Genomic DNA, 22,325 nt, shown 5'->3' on the forward strand with positions numbered 1-22,325 from the left:
GGTGGGGTCCGTTTGGAGGTGGCGGAAATGACGGCGGATGATACGTAGTACATGGAGGTTGGTGGGGTGGTAGGTGAGGACCAGTGGGGTTCTGTCCTGGTGGCGGTTGGAGAGGCAGGGCTCAAGGGTGGAGGAGCGGGAAGTGGAAGAGATGCGGTGGAGGGCATCGTCGACTACGTCTGGCGGGAAATTGCGGTACTTGAAGAAGGAGGCCATCTGGGTTGTAAAACCAGTTCCAAAACCGTACAACCCAGATGGCCTTCTTCTTCAAGGACCGCAATTTCCCGCCAGATGTAGTCGATGATTTCCGCCACCTCCAAACGGACCCCACCTCCAAGGATATATTTCCCTCCCCTCCCCTACCAGCGTTCCGAAAAGACCACTCCCTCCGTGACTCCCTCGTCAGGTCCACACCCCCCACCAACCCAACCTCCACTCGCGGCACCTTCCCCTGCAACCATTTATTTGTCGCCTTTATATATCTGCCAAAGTTCGAAAGATTTTGTTCCTATGCACTTTCAAATAAATTTCAAATTGATTGTCTTAATATTTTTCTCACTGTACAGGGCATGTTCTCCACCTATAATGCTGTTTTCCCTTTGAAAATCTGGATCTGACATGAAGGTGTTGGACTTCTATTCTGACATCTTTTGTTTCAATACTCCACATTACCTCACCCATCCTGCCTTTGAGCCTGTCCATAAAGAGCTTGGATAATTCAGTCCTTTGTAATAATATTAGATACAACCTCATGGAATGCACAAGAAGAGATCAGAAAACTGGAGGAAGGACTGATCTGATGCAAATTGATCCTAGGGCACTTTCATGTACCAATGTTGAAAAGGTACACACTTCTCAGGTTAGGATAGGTTTAATTCTTCTCAGAATGAATGGAGATCAAGAAACTTAAACTCTGGATGCTAACAAGACTATTAATAAGCCCTTTCTCATTTTGTTATGCTAGATGTAAAATAACCTGTTCTCTAGTTGGATTCTCAACACACCGTTCTAAACAAAACCTCATTCAGATGTCATGAATTTGTAGATGCAGAAAGGATTTTGTTCTCTTGTTTGGGCAGTCTATAATCAAGGGACACAGTCTCAGAATAAGGGACAAGCCATTTCCAACTGTAATGAGGAGAAATCTCTTTACTTAGAATTGAATCTTTGGAATTCTCTATTCAAGCGGGCTGTGAAAACCCAGTTATTTCTAGATATGAATAACATCAAGGAATATTGATAGCATGGGAAAATAGTATTGATATCACTGATAACACATGATCTAGAATGGTGGAGCAGATTGGAGGGGTTGAATGGCTTACTCCCGATCCTATGTTAATATTAATTATAAATTGTGTGCAGGCATTGGGCATTAAATAGGGATTCACATGTGCAAGTGCAAATAGATGTACTGAAATTGTGGTTATACATTATGAGCTCATAATGTATAACTTTCTAAATAAATGCTTGTAAAAATGTATAAAGATTGGCTCCAATTCTTTCACCAATTCGCTTTTTGGATTACAACAAATAACTTCACAAGACCAGATACACGATTCCTAAAACCTCCATGAAATACATAGGCCATATTGGAAGAAAAAGTGCGAAGATGTTCACCTCTGTCACATCATTTTTGTTCAGGGACTTCAGGCTGGCTAAAGCTGCATCCAAAGCAGGCAATGCCTCATCTAAGTCTTTTTGAGCATCATCAGCAATTGACTGGGCTATATTTGCCTTTGCTGAGGCCTTTGCTTCCTCTTCACTGACAGCTTTTCGTGTTTCTTCTGCGATGGCAGTATCAACCTAGAACACAAGAGAACTTTCAGCAATAATACACAAACAAACTTTTACATGGTTCAGAATTTCAGTAAGTATACACCTTAGCTGCAACTTGACATTTCTTTCAGAATAAGTCAATAAAGTTCTCAACATAGTAATAATGACATGCAATCTATGCAATAAATCTCACTAAACTACCATTTTGTACAATGCGAAAAATTAATTAATCAGCATACAGACACATTGATATGAGTACTGGCTTAATTTGAAGACATCACAATTTTAGTATAGCTATTTGCTATTGCTGAACTATTGAGATTCAGCGTGGCATTTTCATTGATTATCATTCAAATGGATTATATTGAGGAGTTTAGTTGGGCTTGGCACCTTTAAGAGTCTGGAGTTCTTTCGCAGTGAATCTATGACTCTCATTGGACACTCCATTCTCTTTGTTATATGCTAAGCAACTCAGGACCACTATTGCTGGATTAAATTCATAGAACTTCCTAACAGTATTGTGAGCATAGCTACAATACATAGACTGCAGTGATTCAAGAAGGTGGTTCAGCACCCTTTCTCAAAGGCAATTAGGAAAGAATCATAGAATCTTTACAATGCAGAAAGAGGCCATCCAGCCCATCAAGTCTGCACCAGTCTTCTGAAGAGTATCCCATCTATACGTAGCCCACAGTCTAAGAATAAGTGGTAAGCCATTCAGAACTGGGATGAGGAAGGATTTCTTCACTTAGAGACTTGTGAACCTGTGGAATTCTCTTCAGCAGGGAGCTGCTGGGGCCAGTTTATTAGACAAATTCAACAGGGAGCTGGATAGGACACTTGCTTCTGCGATTTCATAATCAGCCATGATCATATTGAATAGTGGTGCAGGCTTTAAGGGCCAAATGGTCTACTCCTGTACTTATTTTTTATGTTTCTATCCTTGTAACCCCAAACTTACCATGGCTAATCCACATAGCCTGCATATCAATGGACAACACGGACAACCTAGGATGGCCGGTCCACCTAATCTGCACATCTCTGAAATTTGGGAAGAAACTGAAGGATCCGATTGAAACTCGCACAGATGCAGAGAGATTGTGCAAACTCGATACAGACTGTCACCCAAGGCTAGAAGTGAACCCAAGTCCATGGCACTGAGAGGCAGCAGTGCTAACCACTGAGCCACCATGCTACACTTGCTCCACCTTGACAGCAATGCCTACATTCTATGAAAGAATAAAAAGTTTATAATACACCTGTTGCCATCTTTTCATTAGTCTTAAGGTGCCTGGCATCTTTTTAGCCAGGCATGAATACACTTAAATAAGAATCCAGTGATCTCCAAAGCCATTTTAAGTGTCTAGTGAGTGAAATGTCTACCAGGATACAGATTTGTAAATGCAAAATTTGGTGTGCAGTAAGCAGAGGTCCTTTGAGTTAAGGTAAAAGCTTATTCTGAGGGGCCAAATGCTGCTTCTTTATTTTTCCTCCAATTCCATGATTGCAGAAATCCTTAGGTTACCATGTTGCTAGTTAGAGTGGCCACCCCTCTGCCTGACAATGTGAGAGTTCAAATTCAGACAGAAGCACTAGAGCAGCCATTTGGGGGCAGGGAATATATTGGCTGTAGATTAATGACCTCGGATGCTGCCTGAACAGCTGTGCTCTTCCAGCACCATTGATCCATAATCTGGTTTCCAGCATCTGCAGTCATTGTTTTCACCTTGTAGATTAATGATGCTTGATCCTTGAAAAGGGCTGAGCATCCTAACATCTCCATCTCTGCCTCAGCTCATTACCTCCAGAGTCGACCCTTTCAATGTTTTCCTGGCCAACATCAAAACTTTCATACTCTTTAAACTTAATTTCATACAAAACTCTGCTGCTGGTATCCTGACATGCAGTAAATTCTGTTCATCTATAACCCCTTTACTTGCTCACCTCCATTGTCCCTCGTCTACTCAGGTCAAGAGTTTAAAGTCCTCACTTTTGTATTGAAATCTCTCCATAGCCTTGCCCCTCTTAACCTCTGCAACCCTCCAAGAAATCTGTTCTCCTATTCTGACTCTTCGCATCCAGGTTTTAGCCTGTCAACAATGGTAGCCACAGGCTGATCTGCCGAAGTGTAAACAACTCCATTGTTAAACCTATTGACCTTTCTCTCTTCCATTACAAATATCCTTAAGGCATATCCATTTGATTATTTGGCTTTGATCACTATTATGAAGTTTATAGAGAAACAGTATCAGGTCCTGAGGGAATGTGGGGTGTAAGGAGTGGGGGAGGTGTAGCTGAGTGATAGTGTGTAGTAACTGGCAGTGTCAGTTTAACAGTTATCCAGGAGTCAGATTACATCTTTAATTGCCTAACTTTCCCTGGGTAACTAGCTACTAAATTGCAATGAATACTCTAAGTGCTCTATTTGAAATAGATACTTGTGGAGTGTTGCAGGTGCAGAGGGATTGTACAAGAAAATCTTTGATTTCCCTGGCCAATTCCCTTGAAGTCTGTTATGTCTGTGATTCCACAGTTCCCAATGTGCATTTCCTACCAACACTATAGAAACCACTATCTGATCATCAGAAAATCCAGGTCAATATTTCCCTAAGTGGGGTTTATACTTTGTTTATAGTGATTCCTGTGACACCATATACATATTAGGAGATGGTTAGCTCAGTTGGCTGAATGGCTGGTTCGTAATGCAGCATGCTATCAACTGCGCAGATTTAATTCCTGTACTTGCTGACACCACCATGGATGTCCTACCTCCTCAACCTTGGCTCTTGTCTGAGGTTTGGTGGTTAGAACCACGATCAGTTATGTCTATCTAATGAGAGAGTGAGACTATGAGAGAGTGACTTTATATAACATACATCTTTTATTAGACGAAAGTATTACCAATCCAAAGAAATACAAATAGGGGGCAACTAAAAGCTGGAAAAGAGGTGGACTTACATTAATCTCTCACAGAACAAGAGGAAGGTATGATTGAATGTCAATTGTGATAAAAATTAGGGAGATTGCACAACAGACATAATTTGAAAGAACAAAGAGATCCCTGAGGGTTCTGGCCTTGGAAAAGTTACAGATATAGGACAGGTAAGATATGAGGGGATATAAACTTAAGGATGAGATTTAAATTTTAATTTTTGGAGAACCAGGATCAAACATAAATCATTGAGGACAAGAATGATGGATCATAAGATATGTTGTTGGATAAGAAAAAGGCAACATAGTTTTTGATTATTCCCCAAACTCTCCCGGGATGGTGGTAGGAGCCGTGGCCACAGGATTAAAGTTCTCCTAAAATCAAAATGAACTACGTATGGTGAAAATGGAAACTTCCATTTTCCTCCCAGTTTTGGTTCCACTGTGGGACAAACTGTGTCTTTTATGTTCTTATTCCCAATATTAAATTAGTTAACTGTTAACCACATTAATTTCATTGCAGGCTGCATATATGCAATTCACTCTGCTGATTGTAGGCACAGTACTTACACTCCATCAAACAGTAACCAAACCATTTACTTAACTCTTGTATACTTGATGTGGAGACGCTGGTGTTGGACTGGGGTGTACAAAGTTAAAAGTCACACAACACCAGGTTATAGTCCAACAGGTTTAATTGGAAGCACACTAGCTTTTGGAGCGCCATCCTTCACAACCACCTGATGAAGTAGCGGCGCTCCGAAAGCTCGTGTGCTTCCAATTAAACCTGTTGGACCATAACCTGGTGTTGTGTGATTTTTAACTCTTCTATACTGGTTTACTGCACTGTCCAAACAGAGTTTTGGGCTGACTGTTATTCAAACAGAGGGCTGCCTGCTAAGGATGTGGAATTGGTCAAACACTACCCATTAGCAATCAATGGTCTTGTCAATACATTGTGCATTATTATGCTGACTGCAAAGGCAGTACTGTTAGGCTATGAGCAAAATTGGCAATAGGAACTATAATACTACCAGTCAGATGAAAAATAAAACAAAACTACAAATGTTAGGAAAAATTCTGGAAATGCAGAATACGCAAAAAGATTTTATGCAATCAAGATTATGAATCAATTGGTGTTTAAATAAATATCACATCAGTTGAAAATGACTTTGTAAAGAGCAATTGGTGTCTATCGTTTCCTCAGCTAGTGGTGATTACCTGTGGAAGTTGAGAGCAATTTTCCAGGTATGCTTCCTTTATTGGCCCTAGGGCTTCTTCCTTATTCCAGGGATTATTATATGGCTACAGGAAAATGTTTCATCATAATCCTTCAGACATAATACTGTGGGGCAGGATCAATAGAACAACAGGCCTTTAGCTGCCTGTCACTTTTGCATTCATTTATATTAACCTTTTTGGAAATACAACCCTTGTCAGCAAAGGATATTTTTCTGCAATACAGTAAATTTCTGATCCAACTTTAGAGCATATCCACCAACATATTAAATGTACTGCACCTTTATTTTTTCCATTGTTGTTATAGTATCTTGGGCTGCCTCTTCTAGAAGGGGTCTCATGGATTCCAACTCTTCCTGCATTTTAGCCACATCCTCTGCAGTGCGCAGAAGCTAAAGCACAAAAAAAGGAAAGATTCAGTAAAACTTTCACTGAATGACACTTAGATCTAGAAATGTATCAGCATGAGCTGTCACTATGTTGAATGCTTTAGTGTTGAAATGAGCAATTTTACTTAACAATGAAGTAGCCACAAATCTCGAGTATTTCTGAAAAATAGATACACTTTGTTGATGTTTTTCATCTTGTACTCATCAGGCCATTTTGCAAGAACACAAATTCAATGGGTAAACCACCAATTACAGTGACTGCACGGCAATGTCTCCACCAATCAGAATCCACTTGGCAAGTAATCAGCATTCTCCTCTCATGCAGTATAAGTGTTCGTTCCCCCATGAATTTACATTTGTGAAATATTTTATGAGTGCAAGACAAATGCTTTGATCAATGTGATTTTGTTTCAGCAATATTTGAGTTCAGTACAACCAAATTGGGATGGGCTTCAGTTCATGGGGCACTGGCACCAGTACTGCAGCAGAAGGGAGTTGCTCTGGTGTGTCAGGCTCCTTGTGAATTAAATGGCTTTAAACTAATTAGAGGAGAAGAGAGGTTGGGAGAGGGAAATGTAGTCTTACAAAACAACAGGATATGGAATTAATGCAGGGAAGCTATATGGATAATGAACACGGAGTGAGAAAGGAATGGCAGAGTGTACAAATATAGAAAAACAGCAGTAAATAGGATCAAAAGTAGAAATAGTGGTAAAAACATAGAGTTAATGAGTTTTTACTTGGGCACATAAAGCATTTGACAGAATAAATTAACTAAGGGCACCAAAAGGTTAATGTGTATAATCTTATAACCATTAGAGACACATAATTACACTCCAGCAGGATCAGCAAGCTTTGCACCATCAGGATGGAGAGATCACATCTGGTGTGAGACATAGATAAGTTAGTTTATAGTTCGGGGTCTTTAGAGGCAGATTAACAATTTGGTGCAGAAGGTAAGAGGTACATTTTGGTAGATAGTTTGTAAAGTCTTTATAAGGATCAGGGATCTGGCACAAAACAAAGAGTGACGTCACAGGAAAATGTACATTCATTGGTTAGTAATAGCGGCTAACTTGACTATCTATTATAGGTTGCTTTCAGATTGAAGGTTAATACGAGAAACATATGAGATGCAGGGTAAAGTGATATGTTGCATGATATAGGAGCTGTTGAATCCCATTGTGGGAGTATGAGCAGCTAGGGGCTAAATTACAAAGCAGAACCAAAAGGTAAAGATTTCCAGATTACTACATGAGCCACAAACTAATTGGCAGAGAATCTACAATATTAAAGAGGTAAAACACATGGCTCAAAAATTGGTGCGGGAGAAATGGGTTCAAGTTCATGGGGCTGAAAGAACTGTGGAGTCTGTAAATCAGAAACAAAATCAGAAATTACTGCAAAAGTTCAACAGGTCTAGAAACATCTGCGGAGAGAAATCAGAGTTAACATTTCGGGTCACTTGACCTGAAACATTAACTCTGATTTCTCTCCGCAGATCTTTCTAGACCTGTTGAACTTTTGCAGTAATTTTTATTTTTGTTTTGAATTCATGGTACATTGGCACTAGTACTAAGGAAGGAGGAAGCTGTTCCAATGGGATAGGTTACACCTGAATCATGCAGAGTTCTCACTGATGGTAGAACTTTTAAGCTAAGTATTTTCAGGGGTGTGAGTGTTCAGTTGCACAGAAAACTTATTAAATTTAATGAAAGAAGGTAAGATTGCAGGTTAGTGTTGGGGTTGGTTGTTATAGAAAGTTGAAAGAAGGAACAGAATTTAACATTGTACCAAGGAACCATAAAAGTACAGGGAAACACAATAATAGAACAAATATCTTGATACTTGAAGTATTTGGAATAAGTTAGACAAACTGATGGTCCAAGTAACGGAAAATGATTACACAGAGATCAAAAATGTGAACTTAACATGCAGGGATATTTGACCTTTCAGAGACATAGGAGCGATGGAAAAATTGTGGGAGATGACCTAGGCTTGGTTGATGTAGAGTGCATTTGGACAGAAATAAGAAGACATTGATGGTAATATTGTACAGACCCCCAAACAGTAGCACTCTGTAGGATAGGCTATAAATCAACAAACTATAGGAGCACACAAAAAGAACAGAGTAATAATTATGGGTGACTTAAGTATTCATGTAGATTGGGTTAATTCAATTAGAAAGGGTAACAATGACAACTAATTCATGGAGAAATATTAAGCAAAACAAAAAGAACTGCAGGTGCTAGAAATCAGAAACAAAATCAGAAATTGCTAGGAAAATTGAACAGTTCTGAAAGCATCTGTTGAGAAAAAGGAGAGTTAACATTTCGGGTTCAGTTCTAAAGAAGAGGTGCTGCTTTCTGTCCCTAGATGCTACTAGAACTGCTGAGTTTCCCCAGCAAATTCTGTTTTTGTTTGTGTTAATTCATAGAGTGCAATGGGGATAGTTTCTTACAGCAACATGTCATGGAGCTAACTAGGATTCAGGCTACTTTGGATCTGCTAATGGGTAATGAGGCAGGTTTAATAATTTACCTCCGTAAAAGATCCCCTAGGAAGTAGTGACCACAACATAGAGTCATATAGTCATAGAGATGAACAGCACAGAAACAGATCCTTCGGTACAACTCGTCCATGCCAACCAGATAACCCAACCCAATCTCGTCCCACCTGCCAGCACCTGGCCCATATCCCTCGAAACCCTTCCTATTCGTATACCCATCCAAATGCCTTTTAAATGTTGTAATTGTACCAGCCTCCACCACTTCCTCTGGCAGCCCATTCCACACACGCATCACCCTCTGTGTGAAAAAGTTGCCCCTTAGGTCTCTTTTATATTGTTCCCCTCTCACCCTAAACCTATTCCCTCTAGTTCTGGAGTTTCCCACCCCAGGGAAAAGACTTTGTCTATTTACCCTATCCATGCGCCTCATGATTTTATAAACCTCAATGAGATCATCTCTCAGCCTCTGATGCTCCAGGGAAACAGTGCTAGCCCATTCAACCTCTCCCTATAAAGCTCAAATCTTCCAACCCTGGCAACATTCTTATAAATCTTTTCTGAACCCTTTCAAGTTTCACAACATCCTTCCTATTGAAAGGAGAACAGAATGGCATGAAATATTCCAAAAGTCTAATCAATGTCCTGTACAGCCACAACATGACTTCCCAACTCCTGTACTCAATATTCTGACTAATAAAAGAAAGCTACCAAAAGCATTCTTCACATTCTGTCTACCTGCAACTCTTTTTTCAAGGAGCTGTGAACCTGCACTCCAAGGTCTCTTTGTTCAGCAACACTCCCTAGGACCTTACTGTAAGTCCTGTTAAGATTTGCTTTCCCAAAATGCAGCACCTCACATTTATCTAAATTAAACTCTATCTGGCACTCATCAGGCCATTGGCCCATCTGATCAAAGATCCCTTTGTAATTTGAGGTAAAATTCTTCACTCTCTACTATACCTCCAATTTTGGTGTCATCTGCAAACTTACTAACTATACCTCATGCTCATATCCAAATCATTTTTATAAAATGAAAAGTAGTGAACCCAGCACCGATCCTTGTGGCACTCCACTGGTCACAGGCCTCCAGTCTGAAAAACAACCCTCCACCACCATCCTTTGTCTTCTACCTTTGAGCCAGTTCTGTATCCAAATGGCTGGTTCTCCCTGCATTCCATGAGATCTAACCTTGCTAACCAGTCTCCCATGGGAAACCTAGTCGAACGCCTTACTGAAGTCTATATAGATCACATCTACCGCTCTGCCCTCATCAATCCTCTTTGTTACTTCTTCCAAAAACTCAATCAAGTTTGTGAAACATGATTTCCCATGCACAAAGCCATGCTGGATATCCCTAAAAGTCTTGCCTTTCCAAATACATGTACATCCTGTCCCTCAGGATTCCTTCCAACAACCTGCCCACCACCGACATCAGGATTACCAGTCTATAGTTCCCTGGCTTGTCCTTACCACCTTTCTTAAATATGGCACCACATTAGCCAACCTCCAGTCTTCTGGCTCCTCACCTGTGACTATCGATGATACAAATATCTCAGCAAGAGGCCCAGCAATCACTTCCCTAGGTTCCCATAGAATTCTAGGGTATACCTGATCATGATAGAATTGAATATTTAATTCAAGAGTGAGAAACTTGGGTTGGAAATAATTGTGTTCAACTTAAATAAAGGGAATTACAATGAAACAAGGATAGAGTTAGCTGAAGTGAAGTGGGCAGATAGATTAGCAGGAATGAAAGTAAGCAAACAGTGGTAGACATTTAAGGAATTCATGGCTCACAGCAAAAATAAGGAGGAAAGATTCTAAAAGAGGGATAAACCAATCTTGGTTATTCAAGGAAGCGAAGGAAAGTCTTAAGTTGAAAGAAACTCATACCAGGATGCAAAAGTTAGTGATAGCCGTAGAGCCCAGGATAAATTCAGAATCTAGCAAAGGATAAAAAGCTAATGACCACAAGGAAAATAAACTATCGGACAAACTAATGAGGAATATAAAAAACTGAAAAGAGCTTCTTTAAATATGTAAAATGGAAAGGAGAGGTCAAAATGGACATAGGCCACTTAGAAAATGAAGCTGGGGAGACAGTTTTGGGGAACAAAGAAATAGCAGAGGAGTTAAACAGGTATTTCACATTAGTCTTCACAGTGAAAAAAACTTTGAACATACCATTAATATGAAAGAATGCAGAGGAAGTATTAAGTACCATCACCATCACTGGTGCAGTAGTACAGTATATTGGACAAACTAATGAAGCTAAAGGCAGATGAGCTCCTGGCCCTGATGACTTGCACCCTAGGATCCTAAAAGAGGTAGCTATTGAGATATTGGATGTATTGGTTATAGTTTTCTAAAAATCATTGGAGAGGTACCAGAGAATGATAAAACTGCTGATGTGACACCCGATTCAAATAGAGAGGGAAGCAAAAGGTAGGTAACCATTGATGTATTAGCCTAACATCTATTAATGCAAAAGCATGGGAATCAATTATGAAGGAAGCAGAAAATTTTGAAAATCATAAGCTAATCAAGCAGATTCAGCATGGCTTTATGAAAGGGAAATCATGTCTGAGTAACTTATTAGAGTTTTTTTGAGGAAATCATAACTAGAGTGGATAGAATGGAACCAGATATGTTTTATTTGGACTTTCAGAAGATATTCATCAAGGACTTCAAAAACTGTTAACTCATAAGTTAAGAGCCCACAGTGGTAGAGGTAGTAGGTTGGCATGCATAGAGAATTGGTTCATGGGTAGGAAACAGCCAGTGGGGATAAGGAGATATTTTTATGTTGGCAACCTCAGACCAGAGGAGTTCTACAGGGATCAGTGCTGAGGCTGAAAATGTTTACAATATATATTAATGACTAGGAAGAAAGAAATGAATGTACTGTCGCTAAGTTTTCAGATGACACTTGTTATGGACTAGGACACACCACTCAAAACATTCTTAAGCAGGCAGCCCAGACCATAATTTTGCAATTTCTTTCAGTAATTGTACAGTGAAAATTACCCACAGTGAGTTAGCTAGGTTGTCTACCAGGTTTTAAAACAGACAAAACTTTATTCACAAAATTACAAAATGAAACACAAAGAACAGAATAAAGAACCCCTACAGAACTCAGTCTATCCAAACTAGACTTAATTATGCAGTTCCGAACACACACAAGGGTCCGAACACACAAGCATGCTTACTACCAACCTGCTGTGGAGAGCCAACTTAGAGAAATGATGAAACAAGCCTCAAAACTTGCTGTTCTTTGGGAGTCTAAAAGTACCAAAACCAACCAGCAGAGTGATCAGAATTTTAATATAACATATTTAACATAACAGAATGTAACTCATTCGGGGTACCACCTTGTCCAGACCACCTTTCATCCTGTTTCTGTCCGTTCTTAGCATTTGTATCTTTATACCGATCAGCACAGAGAAGAGGCTAAGCAAGTCCAGATAGCTCTTGGGTGTGATGTAGTTGTATCTGGAAAGCTCAGCCCGATACTGCAAGGATTTCTTTGCAACTGTCTGATGAATAGACACACACATCTTAACCTTCAGGGAAGAAATGAAGAAAGCTCAGTTTTTCATGCAGATTTTAACAAGAAATTGTAGAATATTATTTTTAAAATCCAAGCAATTGAAGTCTCACCAATGCAGTCATGACATCTGGCCTGGATTCTAGCTCTGGCAGCTCTCCTAGGTAAGTATTAGCAACAGACATAAGTGCTTCAGTTGGCCATTCATTAAACCAATCAATGGTACAACAATTCACAAGAGATGGGAACTGGCGCAGGCGAGCCCTGAATACTTCTCCAATTGGACTGGGGGCATGAAAACATAGCAGATTCTGATGAGAATTACTCATGAAAATATCACAAGTAACCTTTAGTCATGCAGTGTTTAGTTAATTAACAATCATGGAGTGTGATTTAACCAAATTGTAGATTTGATAGGCAACTTTGAAAACCTTCTTGTTTTCTAACTTAGCTTAACGTCAATACTTACAGAGGTAAAACTCAACCACAACTTAATACTGCTTGACAGAGAAACATTCTTAGGTGCACCTACACCAAAGGGATTGCAATGGTTCAAGACGTAGTTCACTGCCACCTTCTCAAAGACAGCTCATTTCACATCCCATGAAAGAATAAAAAGAACAAAATAATGAGAGAGAAACCTTCAACTCATTTAAAAAAAGACATGGATTTGCACCTGAAAAGCTGTATCCTGCAAGTCTGCAGGTGCTGGCAAGTGGCATTTGAATGCGCGGTTAGTTTATTCAGCCATTCCAGATATCTGTGCTAGGTTGTCTCTGTCTGTGCTGTTTTTCTGGTTCTATGATGCCTTGGGCAGTTACTCTCATCTCACTTTTGGAATTGAGGTCTTTGGTTCATGTTTCGACCAAGGCTATGATTCATCCCAGCAAAACTTAAATTGAGCATAAGTGAGCAGAATATTGGTGATATTGATTGGCATAGTAATTGTTTGGTTTGGATTTGCCCTGCATTTTGTGGACAATTTTGAACTTTGTCAATTAGATGCAAGTGTTGTCCTTATACTGAAACAGTTTGACTTTGGGTGTGGCTAGTTCCTTTGCAGCCTTGATCTGTCATGTCAGGGACCTCAAGAAGAGGTAAAAATGAATCTTCTAATCAACATGTCTGTCTGAAGATGATTGCAAGTGCTTTAATTTTGCCTTTTGCACTAACTTGCTGGGTTCTGCCATTAATAAGGAGAATATTCATGGAATTTCTTCCTTCATTTAGTTGTTCAATTGTCAACCACCACTCATAACTAGATGTTGCAGGACTGCAGAGTAATGATCTGATTTTTTTAAATTTTGGGATCATTTAGCTCTTCTATAACAAGCTGCTTCTGCTGTTTAACAAACATAGAGTCATAGAGATGTACAGCATTGAAACAGACCCTTCGGTCAAATCTTTCCATGTTGACCAGATAACCTAACATAATCTAGCCCGATTTGCCAGCACCCGGCCCATATCCCTCTAAACCCTTCTTATTCATATACCCATCCACATACCTTTTAAATACTGTAATTGTACCAGCTTCCACCACTTCCTCTGGCAACTCATTCCATACACACACCATTCTCTGTGAAAAGGTTGCCTCTTAGGTCTCTTTTATATATTTCCTCTCTCACCATAAACCTATGGTCTCTAGCGCTGGAGTCCCACACCCCACCTTGTCTACTTATCCTATCCGTGCCCGTCATGATTTTATAAACTTCTATGGGATCACCCCTCAGCCTCCGACGCTTCAGGGAAAACAGTCCCAGCCTATACAGCTTCTCCCTATAGCTCAAAACCTCCACCCCTGGCAATATCCTTGTAAAGCTTTTCCGAACCCTTTCAAGTTTCACAACATCCTTCCACTAGGAAGGAGACCACATTTGCATGCAATATTCCAAAAATGGCCTGACTAAATTCCACATGTGTTAATGTTTTGTAGCTCCACTAGGTCTACACTTACTACTTCTAGCACTCCTGCAGGAATGTTCTCCTCAGCTAGCTATTGAAACCTGTGTTAGTTTCCTGGTTTGATGGCACTAAGGGAGCAAGGAATATGCAGGGCAATAAGATTAATGATTGTGGTGGAGATCAATTCTGTTGCTTCTAGTGCCTCACAATCCCCCATTGAGGTGCAATTTTGTGCTACTAGGTCTGTTCTGAATCAACCTTATTTAGTAATTGATTGAGACCTCAGTGTGAAAATGGGACTTTTCATTTTCATAAAGACTTTCTGGTGGTCACTTTTACCACAATTGTCATGGATAAATACATCTGTGACAGGTAGACTGGTGAGGAGTCACTTTGGCAGATATGTTCTTCAGGGCTTGGCCAGGTGGCTAGTAAATGTACTACCAAGCAATTCTTGGCGATGGGTATTGAAGTTCTCCATACAGTTAATTATGTGCCTTTGCTATCCTCAGTGCTTCTTTCATGTGGTATCCAACCTCAAGGAAGACTGAATTATCAGTTCAGGGAGACAGTTAGTGATAATCAGCAGGATGTTCCTTTGTTTGACCTGATATAATAGAACTTTGTGGAATTCAATATCGATGTAGAGCACTCTTAAGAGCATTCCCTCCAAAATCTTATAACACCTTGCTGCCTGCTTTATTGGATTTGATGTGGAAATGGGATGTCCTTCCTTAAAAGGACTTTATTGAACGAGACAGGATTTTACTACAATCTGGATTCATGGTCATCAAACTGAGCTAGCTTTTTATAACTAGTTAATCAATTGTATTGGGTTCAAATTCCTTAGCAGCCATAGTAGAATTTGAATCCGTATTTCTGCAGCATATGTCTAAGTTTTGGATTACTATGATCTTACCTGTATGCAACTATTCCATAGTGCAAACAACTCTGGGCATTGCTGATTGTTAGAGAATAGACATTGGCCCTGACACTGTGTGCAAGGTAATCTGGAGCTCGGAGTCCTCAGTTCTGGCCAATACCAATCAAATGGTTGGGATATTCTGACAAATTTTGGGGCCCAATGGAATTAAAGCAGACAGCTGTAAGGATTGCTTTCTTAACCTTGGGCCAACCAGTTTTATTTTCTAAAAATTCAGTTCACGCTCTGCCACCTTAAAATTTCTTCAGTAATTATTCTATTTGAATGTCAGAGGTAATTTCATTGCTGTAATATTATTACTTCTTTGCTAAACTGAATGTTAAAAAGTTTTGTTTGAACACTTTCAATATTTTGGCCTTGAACTTATGCTGGTAATATTGCTGAATGAACACAATGTATTTGTTTGATTTAATTGAGGGCAGTTTTAATTGAAGCAGCATCCTGTATTTTATAAATTCATTCCAGAATCTTTACCCTCATCATATTTCACACTATTTTCAATAGAATCACTTTAAAAATGGTTTGATTGACTTCTCTCAAATACCCTCTTCAAACATCTGCTCAGTTTGATTTCCCTCAAGAAAAATAATAGCTAATTACTGTTTATTCTGTAATTTTTCAGATGGTCATTTAATGCTGGTGTTGCCTTTATTTTTGCTGTCTTTTTTTCTTCATCACCATCCTATTTGCCCTCCTTAACTTCAGTTTTCCAATTTTACAGTTTCATTTTATAAATTATTATTGTTTGTATTTTGTTGTTTCCTCGATTTTATTCAACATATAGTTTAAAATATTAATTTTATTGTCTGTTTTTAGACTTGCCTCTCACGTTTCTTTTGATAAGGATTCAAACATTCATACAATGTGGTCCTTGATTAACTGAGAGCTTGATGAAAAGGCTGGTTTTACTGGTTTATAATCAGAACATTCTCACAATATTAACTTTGGACTTAGTTACATCACTGAAGTGAAAAGCTTGACTTTTTTGTCCTTTTTCTGCACGATATTAGATACTCAAAGTTGCTTACTGAGCTCATAAGTGAGGAGTATCCCTTTGAACAAATTACATCAGTAGATGTCATGTCACTTTCACCCCACCCAACACTATCTTTCAGCTGAGATAGCAACTTCTTCACTGGAGAGCAGGATAAAAACTATCTAAAAATTATCTGAAGGACATGGGCGGGCAGTATTTCATTCAGTTAATTGAATTTCGGATAATTGAACACCAGATAACATAGTTTAACCAAGCATCGGGACCTTGTGATCTTGCCAGATAATCCAAAATTCAGATAATCAAAATTCAGATAATCAAGGTTCCTCTGTACTGATCAAAATCTATCAACATTCCCTTTGAAGAAACAGCTTGCTTTCTGCTGGGAAACTGTATGTGTAGAGCTTGACACAACAACGGGAAGAAGAATATGAAGAGTTAAGACCATAAGAAATAGGAGTGGAAGTAAGGCCATTTGGCCCATCGAGTCCACTCCGCCATTCAATCATGGCTGATGGGCATTTCAACACTACTTACCCACACTCTCCCCGTCCCCTTATTCCTTGCGAGATCAAGAATTTATCAATCTCTGCCTTGAAGACAGTTAATGTCCCGGCCTCCACTGCACTCCATGGCAATGAATTCCACAGGTCCACCACTCTCTGGCTGAAGAAATGTGTCCTCATTTCCATTCTAAGTTGACCCCCTCTAATTCTAAGACTATGCCCATGAGTCTTAGTATCCCCGCCTGACGGAAACAATTTCCCAGCGTCCAACCTTTCTAAGTCATGCATTATCTTGTAAGTTTCTATTAGATCTCCCCTCAACCTTCTGAACTCTGAATGAATACAATCCCAGGATCCTCAGCCATTTATCGTATGTTAGGCCTACCATTTTAAGGATCATCCATGTGAATCTCCGCTGGACATGCTCCAGTGCCAGTACATCCTTCCTGAGGAGTGGGGCCCAAAACTGGATTCAGTATTCTAAATGGGTCCTAACCAGAGCTTTATAAAGTCTCAGTACCACATCACTGCTTTTACATTCCAACCCTCTTGAGATAAATGGCAACATTACATTTGCTTTCTTAACCATGGACTCAACCTGCAAGTCAACCTTTACAGAATCCTGTACTAGCACTCCGAGATCCCTTTGTACTTTGGCTTTATGAATTTTCTCACTGTTTATAAAATAGTCCATTCCTGAATCCTTTTTTCCCAAAGTGCATGACCTCACATTTGCTCACATTGAATTTTATCAGCCATTTCTTGGACCATTCTCCTAAACTGTCTAAATCTTTCTGTATTCTGGATTAGTGGTGCTGGAAGAGCACAGCAGTTCAGGCAGCATCCGAGGAGCCTCCCTACCTCCTCAGAACTATCTGCCTGTCCGCTAACTTCGTTAATCAGGAGGAATGGTCTTGATTGTCACTCAGTGCAGGCATTTTTGAAACTTAATGATGGGAACAATCTGGTTTGGGACGTATCAGCAGGAAAACTTACCTCATGCACAGCACAGTATGAATATTATTGCGTACACGTTTTGTGTATGCAGCCATCATATTGGCCTTGGTTGGCTGCTGTCCTAGATCCTGAACTACTGGTTTCATTGCATTGAAGATTTCCTCTTGCTCATCAAAGCTGTATAAATTTGGAACATCTCCTGAATTCAAAATGTTGTTTACGTCCTCTAAAAATGACTCATCTTTGATCTGAGAAAAACAATGACAAAAGTCGACTTTAAATTGCCTATCAAAAGTTGTTTTAAAATAATGTTAACAGTTCTGACTATTAAATCCACCTGTCTTGAATTATTAATCAAGGGTGGAAATGAGTTGCTAAACTAATTGTATGAATCCTTAAAGTTCTAAAATTCTGTACTTGTCCTTTCTGTTTTATCAATGATTCTCTTTGGAGAAATTCAACATAAGCTCAACATATATCCCTAAGATAAAGCTGTCAAAAATACGTTAACATTTTGGATACATTTGGAACCAGAAGGTAAGAAGCCATACAAAGATAATTTACAAATACTAGCCTCGAAATGACTGTTTGCAATTTTTGCTTACCAATGCTTGTAACTTGTGCCATTGGTGAGTTGAAATACACACACAAAAATAAAGGGGATGCAGGGGTAGTCTGGCACACTGACCTCTACACCGCTGAAGCCAGATGCCAACTCGAAGACACCTCCTCCTACCGCCCCCCCAACCACGGCCCCCCCCCGCATCACCAAACCATCATCTCCCAGACCATATAGAACCTCATCACCTCAGGAGATCTCCCTGGAATTGGAACAATACTTGATAAAGAAAAACATGCGGGGTTACAGAAAGAGAAATGATGATTTGGATAATTAGTTAGCTCTTATAAAGAGTTAGCACAGCAACAATGGGTCAAATGGCCTCTATCTGTGCTACAAGATTCTATTAGATCATAGATCATATAATCCCTACAGTGTGGAAACAGGCCCTTTGGCCCAACAAGTCCACACCAACCCTCCGAACAGTAACCCACCCAGACCCATTCCCCAAACCTATTGGTCTATGTTTACCCCTGACTAATGCATCAAACCTACATATCCCTGAACAATGGCCAATTCACCCAATCTGCATATCTTTGGATTGTGGGAGGAAACCGGCACACCCAGAGCAACCCCCCAAACACAATAAAGACAGAGTCCCCCTTGTCCTCACGTACCATCCACCAGTCTCTGCATCCAACACATTATCCTTAAACACTTCTGCCAACTCTAACTAGACCCCACCACCAAGAACATCTTCCCCTCTGACCCTGCATTTCCCATGGCCAATCCACCTAACCTGCACATCTTCAGGCTGTGGGAGGAAACCCACACAGACACAGGGAAAACATGCAAACTTCACACAGACAGTTGCCCAATGGTGGAATCGAACCCAGGTTCCTAGCGCTGTGAGGCAAGTAATGCTAACCACTGTGTCACTCTCCTTTCTTTGAGGTGAGACATTAAATCCTACCTGCATTCTCAGGTGGACTTGGACTTTGTAAAACAGCACGGAAGTTCTCCCAGGATATTCTTTTCAATATTTATCCCTAAACCATCATCTCTGGAACAGATCATCTGGCAACTATCACAGTGAGTTTGATATGCACAAATTGGCTGCACATTTCTCTCCTTTATTCCTTCCTCCCTTGCTGTTGCTCCTCCTTCCTTTCTTGATGCAAGAAGAGTTGGCACTGGGAATGAGGGCAGAAGTTGACCTTCTACCCAATGTCCTCCCTGCATTAGGTACTGACACAACCACGGACCCTGATGTTGCAGACTATAACATACCTGAAAATTTGCAACAATGCACATTCCAAGGCAGCCAAGTGCACCACATATTAGTGCAGCAGTGTTTAGCCTGAGATTGATGATTTGAGTCCTCTCGTTCAAGGTCTTTAACAGCTTGTATCGAATGTACATAACCACCAAACCTGAGGAAATGATGCAAGAAACACTAATCAGCTGATGAGCAGACACTGTGGTGATAAGTCGGATGATTTTCAGATTTAGAGAGAAAGAGACAGAAACACATATTTCATAGCACGGGGCGCTGGACGGAAATGCTTCAGTTAAGAATTACGACCACAGGGAATTGAGATTTTGGCGCCAAAATATGCACTTGCTCAGGATTTCAAGTACATCAGTCTGTCCTCCCTTCTCTCCGACTATCACCTTCACCCCCATCTCCATCCACCTATTGCACTCTTATCTATCTTCTCCCCAGCCCCACCTTCCTCTCACTTATCTCTCCACCCCCAAGGCTCCCTGCCTCTATTCCTGATGCAGGGCTTTTGCCTGAAACATCGATTTTCCTACTTCCCAGATGCTGCCTGACCTGCTATGCTTTTCCAGTACCACTCTGATCTAAACTCTGGTTTCAAGCATCTGCAGTCCTCACTTTTGCCTACAAGAATAAAACCATCTTTCTAGGCAATAATGTTGATTAATTAAATGTTTGTCACAGCCAATTATTCAAGGAAAACTGCTGTTTGGGAGAATTCTGTCTACAATTTTATTTATTATAAATACACTTTTGGTAGTGCAAAACCTGAGTACTGCTGACAAAAAGACATATTTTATTAAAAATTTTCATCTTGAACTCATCAGGAAAATACCGAAGTGAAGGGAAGGCAACATTTATACTATACAAGGAGAGTGTAGATTAGGCTCTGAATACTATAGATGCTGCAATGTAGAATTGATGATAACAGTCAACTGCTGAGTTTTGTTTAAATTTTAAACAAGGCAGGTTGACTCTGATTAGTCAAGCCTTAGCCTGAGAAACGAACATGAGCAAGAGTGTCACTTTTTGTTGCATTGGTTTCTACAGCCCTCTGCAGTAATGAGTTCCACAGATTAATCACCCTCTGACCGAAGAAATTCATTCTCATCCGAGTTCCAGAGTCATTCCATCAATCTAAGGCTGCACCCTTGGATCCAAGTCTTTCCAATTAGTGAAACATCTTCTGCATGTGCATCTTCTAGGCGTCTCAGTCTTCTGTAAGTTTCAGGCAAATCCCCTCCTCGTCCTCTAAACTCTATTGAGTTCAGAATCAGAATCCTCAACCATTCCTCACATAACAAACCCTTCACCCCTAGAACCATTCTTGTAAACCTCCCTCCAACATCAGCACATCCTTCCTTCAATACAGGGCAAAAAACTGATCACTATATTCCAAATGCCTTATACAGCCTCCATCGTACATCTGTAGTCTAAATGAATGCTAATGTAGCATTTGCCTCACCAACTGCCAACTGGATTTGCATGTTAACTTTAAGAGAACTATGAACTCTCAAAGCCCTTTGTGTTCAGATTTCCAAAGCCTTTCCCCATTTAGAAAATAATCTACATCGCTACTCTTCCTACCAAAGTGTATCACTTCACTCTTTCCCATATTGTAATCTATCTGTCACACTTTGTCCACTCTCCCAGCCTGTTCAAGTCCTTCCATTGCCTCCCCACTTCCTCAACAAGACCTGTCCCTCCACCCACCTTTGTGTCATCTGCAAACGTAGCAATAATGCCCTGTCCTTCGTTCAGATCATTAATATATAACTTGAATAGTTGTGGTCCTAACACAGATCCCTACTGGAATTCCAAAAGTCATCAACTGGCATCTCTGCCTTCTGCCAGTTAGCCAATCCTCTACCCATGCCAGTATCTTGCCCCTAAAACCATGGGCTTTAATCTTATTTAAATGTAGATGGACAATGAGAAGGGCATAACTGATGAAGATAATGGAAAGATATTTGAGTATAAGAGACAGGTGAAGGAAGAATTGAGAAGTAGAAGAGAGGAGGGTGCAATGGCAGATAGCAGACAATGAGGGAGGCAGAGAGCAAAGGCAGGAAAAAGAAACAAACAGGGCAGTGCAGTGGTGGAAGGGAATAACAACAGTATATGTGGGGAGTACACTGTGCAAAGTTGCAGGGTCAGTAAATACAGCTGTTGGAGAGAGATACCTGTGTGTCTACAAAAAGAAAGGTGAGCTGTTGATAGTGTATTCCTGCTTTCATCAGGATCCCTTTGATATCTTCTCTCCATTCTACTGTGCCGTAATTTTTAGCAAGTTCAATTTGAAAACATTCAAATTCAGCCCTGTAAGAAAAAATGGATACTTTTAAAAATTACTGAATAACAAGATTTTTAAAATTCTCATCTTGGCAGTCACACCATTTTGCTTTCAATTAGATTCAAAAGGTTTAACCTTCAGATAGATTCAGTGAGAGGACATATATAATGATAAATACACAGAGTAACAGGTTAAGTAATCTGAGAGACAAATATCCTGCTTAATGCAGACTTGACATTGGCTAACACCATCCATAGAGATGTCACAGCATAATCCAAGTTATATTGCATGTATAAGCTCTGGCTAAGTAGTTTGTAGGCATTCCTAAATTTTCAAAAGTCCCTTATGTGATATTTGAGTTTACATACTTCTGCCTCAGAAAAAAATTCCATACATTTTCAAGAAAATTAAAGGAACATTATCAATGTTGTGCTAAGAGAAATTGAGGACTGCAGATGCTGGAGATCAGAGCTGAAAATGTGTTGCTGGAAAAGCGCA

The 22,325-nt window shown here is 40.0% G+C and overlaps 1 protein-coding gene across 1 annotated transcript in view; it reads right to left on the reverse strand.

Moving 5' to 3' along the window:
* The window catches only part of dnah1 (dynein, axonemal, heavy chain 1), a 420,700-nt gene that overhangs the window by 128,628 nt on the left and 269,747 nt on the right, over nt 1–22,325 (reverse strand). The window contains exons 50-55 of the mRNA XM_043708503.1: nt 21,718–21,853; nt 17,733–17,941; nt 12,505–12,676; nt 12,216–12,407; nt 6,228–6,338; nt 1,618–1,803 (exon numbers count right to left, since the gene is read on the reverse strand). Of these exons, the coding sequence (XP_043564438.1) occupies nt 1,618–1,803; nt 6,228–6,338; nt 12,216–12,407; nt 12,505–12,676; nt 17,733–17,941; nt 21,718–21,853 (1,006 nt within the window). The remainder of the gene's footprint in view (nt 1–1,617; nt 1,804–6,227; nt 6,339–12,215; nt 12,408–12,504; nt 12,677–17,732; nt 17,942–21,717; nt 21,854–22,325) is intronic.

Source organism: Chiloscyllium plagiosum, chromosome 18 (assembly GCF_004010195.1).
Source record: "Chiloscyllium plagiosum isolate BGI_BamShark_2017 chromosome 18, ASM401019v2, whole genome shotgun sequence".
NCBI lineage: Eukaryota > Metazoa > Chordata > Chondrichthyes > Orectolobiformes > Hemiscylliidae > Chiloscyllium > Chiloscyllium plagiosum.